Below are 2,075 nucleotides of genomic sequence, written 5' to 3'. Positions count from 1 at the left end.
AAACATAAACTTTCTTTCCTGTACACTAAAGGAAATGATTAATCAATCTTTTGGGTGCTTATTTCTCCTGTTATTGGTACATAATCTAAGTAAACATGAAAGGAGAATTGAATCAGTCGATGAAAGGAGAACGAATTATATTTACGTTGTTCTTTCAACATCTTCCTCTTCCTGATTCTCAACAACGTGTAATACTAACGTCAACATCAATCGAGAAAACTGGCCATTGAATACAGACGATTCAAATGATTTAGTTATAAAAAAGTTTTCCCTTGATCAGTACACACTAATAATCCTCGTGAAAATGCGAGCGGTTGTTTCAATTTTTGTCCTCTTGTTCACATTAACAACTGCTCCAATGGTGCCAGATAAGTGTAAAGTCAGTAAGTTGGAAATATCGTAGTTTACTCATGGAATTCATTCATGATTTTGAAAAATTTCCAGAATATCACTACTGGAGACCATATATTGGGGAATTCAGCCAAGACGACTTCGTAGGAGCCACAGATACTTTGGGAAAACATACCTATATAGCGAAAATTATACCTACTACCAATAGTAGATCATGGGTGAGTTATCCATTCTTTCTGTACAAGGTGTTTCACGAGTGGTGAATGCAGGTTATCAAAGCCTTTCAGAAAAGTTGCTCCTTTTGTAACTTGAGGCTATTCGATACAGGGTGATTCACGGATTTCCGCCCTAAAATTTCGATATCCATAACTAGAGAATGAGTTGTACGATTTCGATGGAAGTTTGTGGGCTCATTTACTTCCAATAATCCTCTGGGGGATGACACTTGAAATTCCAAGATTAACAGGACAGTATTTAGAAATGACATTCATCCTACTAATCTAATTTTTCTCGATCAGTTGAAAAATGTTTGTGTTCTGAATTGAAAATTGATTACTTTTTCTCTTTCCTCAGACTGTATCAACTCAACTCAACTACGATTATGTAGAGTATGCGTGGGAAGATGCAGAAATTCGTAGAATTTACCGTTTCATGGAGGTAAGAATAATCATGGAAAACAACTGCTATTAAACATCAGTCCAAATTGAACTCATTGATTACACGAGTAGGAATCTGGAACTGAAGAACATATAATAAGAAAAAATTCCTCCTGTTTTAACATTGAACCATCATCATTTCCTATAAAGCAGTTTCGTTTTTTTTCAGATTATGGTTGTTCTACCACAGTATCTCTACAGATTTTTCTGGACGCCGATTCGTTCCCCAAAAGATTTAAAACATGTGTTACAGAATAAATGTGCAGTTCAAGGTGGAGTTCTCAAATTCCAGAATAAAATTATATATTCTTACATTGGCAGAGTGTACGTCAATGGTAGTTTTCACATTGGAACCGTATGGGAGGATAGTTGGGCTATGAGCTGTGGTTTGCATTATTTGAACGGATGGAAAAAGTTTCATCGTTCAAAAAAATACCAAATATTAGTTCACGAATGTTAAATTCTTCAAATCCATAATTATTATTATGAATGATCAAAGTTCAAAAATCATTCGTTCTTATCTTAGCTTTGAATTTGGTTACTGGACTCAAATAAATATTTTTCGAGATTTTGGTTATTATATAATACTTCTCTGAATCTTTAACCCCCCCCTTATTTCGAATAAATAGATATCATTCATCCTAGAATAAACGATACTTGAATGATTTGATATCTGAACTCAAAAACATACAGATAAATGAATTTTTAACAGAGGTTAGTTGAAGGTTGAATTGAAACAAAACTTGCATACATATTGTAGAACACGGAGCAATTTTTGTCGAAAATTGTGGCTATTTCGAGGGACATATGAATGGTTGTCAGTCTTATGGTTCATAAAAACTGCAAACCTAAACTTTTCCTGTTAAAAATCAGGGAGGAACTTTCTCCGGTATAACATATCCCAGTTTTTCCCAGGAGAACCAGTAACGAAAGACCTCCCAAGCTGAATTGAATAAGTCCGTTCAAGTTGTTACGGATCTGATAATGAAAAACGTCCAATCTTCTGAACTACCGCGAAACTTTATGCGCCCACCGGTATTTACACACCAACAGCATCGGAGTTTGGGT

General features: G+C 35.0%; 1 protein-coding gene across 1 annotated transcript; it reads left to right on the top strand.

Annotated features, from left to right (window-relative positions):
- Positions 1-226: 226 nt before the first annotated feature.
- LOC123312152 lies at positions 227-1,575 on the top strand. The gene is made up of 4 exons (XM_044896404.1): positions 227-383; positions 445-569; positions 925-1,008; positions 1,177-1,575. Exons 1-4 carry the CDS (start codon positions 305-307, stop codon positions 1,465-1,467), a joined length of 579 nt encoding a protein of 192 aa, XP_044752339.1. The 5' UTR covers positions 227-304; the 3' UTR covers positions 1,468-1,575.
- The last annotated feature ends 500 nt before the right edge of the window (positions 1,576-2,075 follow it).

Source organism: Coccinella septempunctata, chromosome 4 (assembly GCF_907165205.1).
Source record: "Coccinella septempunctata chromosome 4, icCocSept1.1, whole genome shotgun sequence".
NCBI classification, from domain to species: domain Eukaryota; kingdom Metazoa; phylum Arthropoda; class Insecta; order Coleoptera; family Coccinellidae; genus Coccinella; species Coccinella septempunctata.
This window is presented reverse-complemented; position numbering and strand designations above follow the sequence as displayed.

What these genes read in the sequence shown, in the direction of transcription:
- LOC123312152 (XM_044896404.1), top strand. Translation starts at nt 305, where the DNA reads ATGCGAGCGGTTGTTTCAATTTTTGTCCTCTTGTTCACATTAACAACT. An exon ending in GCCAGATAAGTGTAAAGTCA is followed by an intron (nt 384 to 444) that starts GTAAGTTGGAAA and finishes AAAAATTTCCAG; the next exon opens with AATATCACTACTGGAGACCA. An exon ending in GAATTTACCGTTTCATGGAG is followed by an intron (nt 1,009 to 1,176) that starts GTAAGAATAATC and finishes GTTTTTTTTCAG; the next exon opens with ATTATGGTTGTTCTACCACA.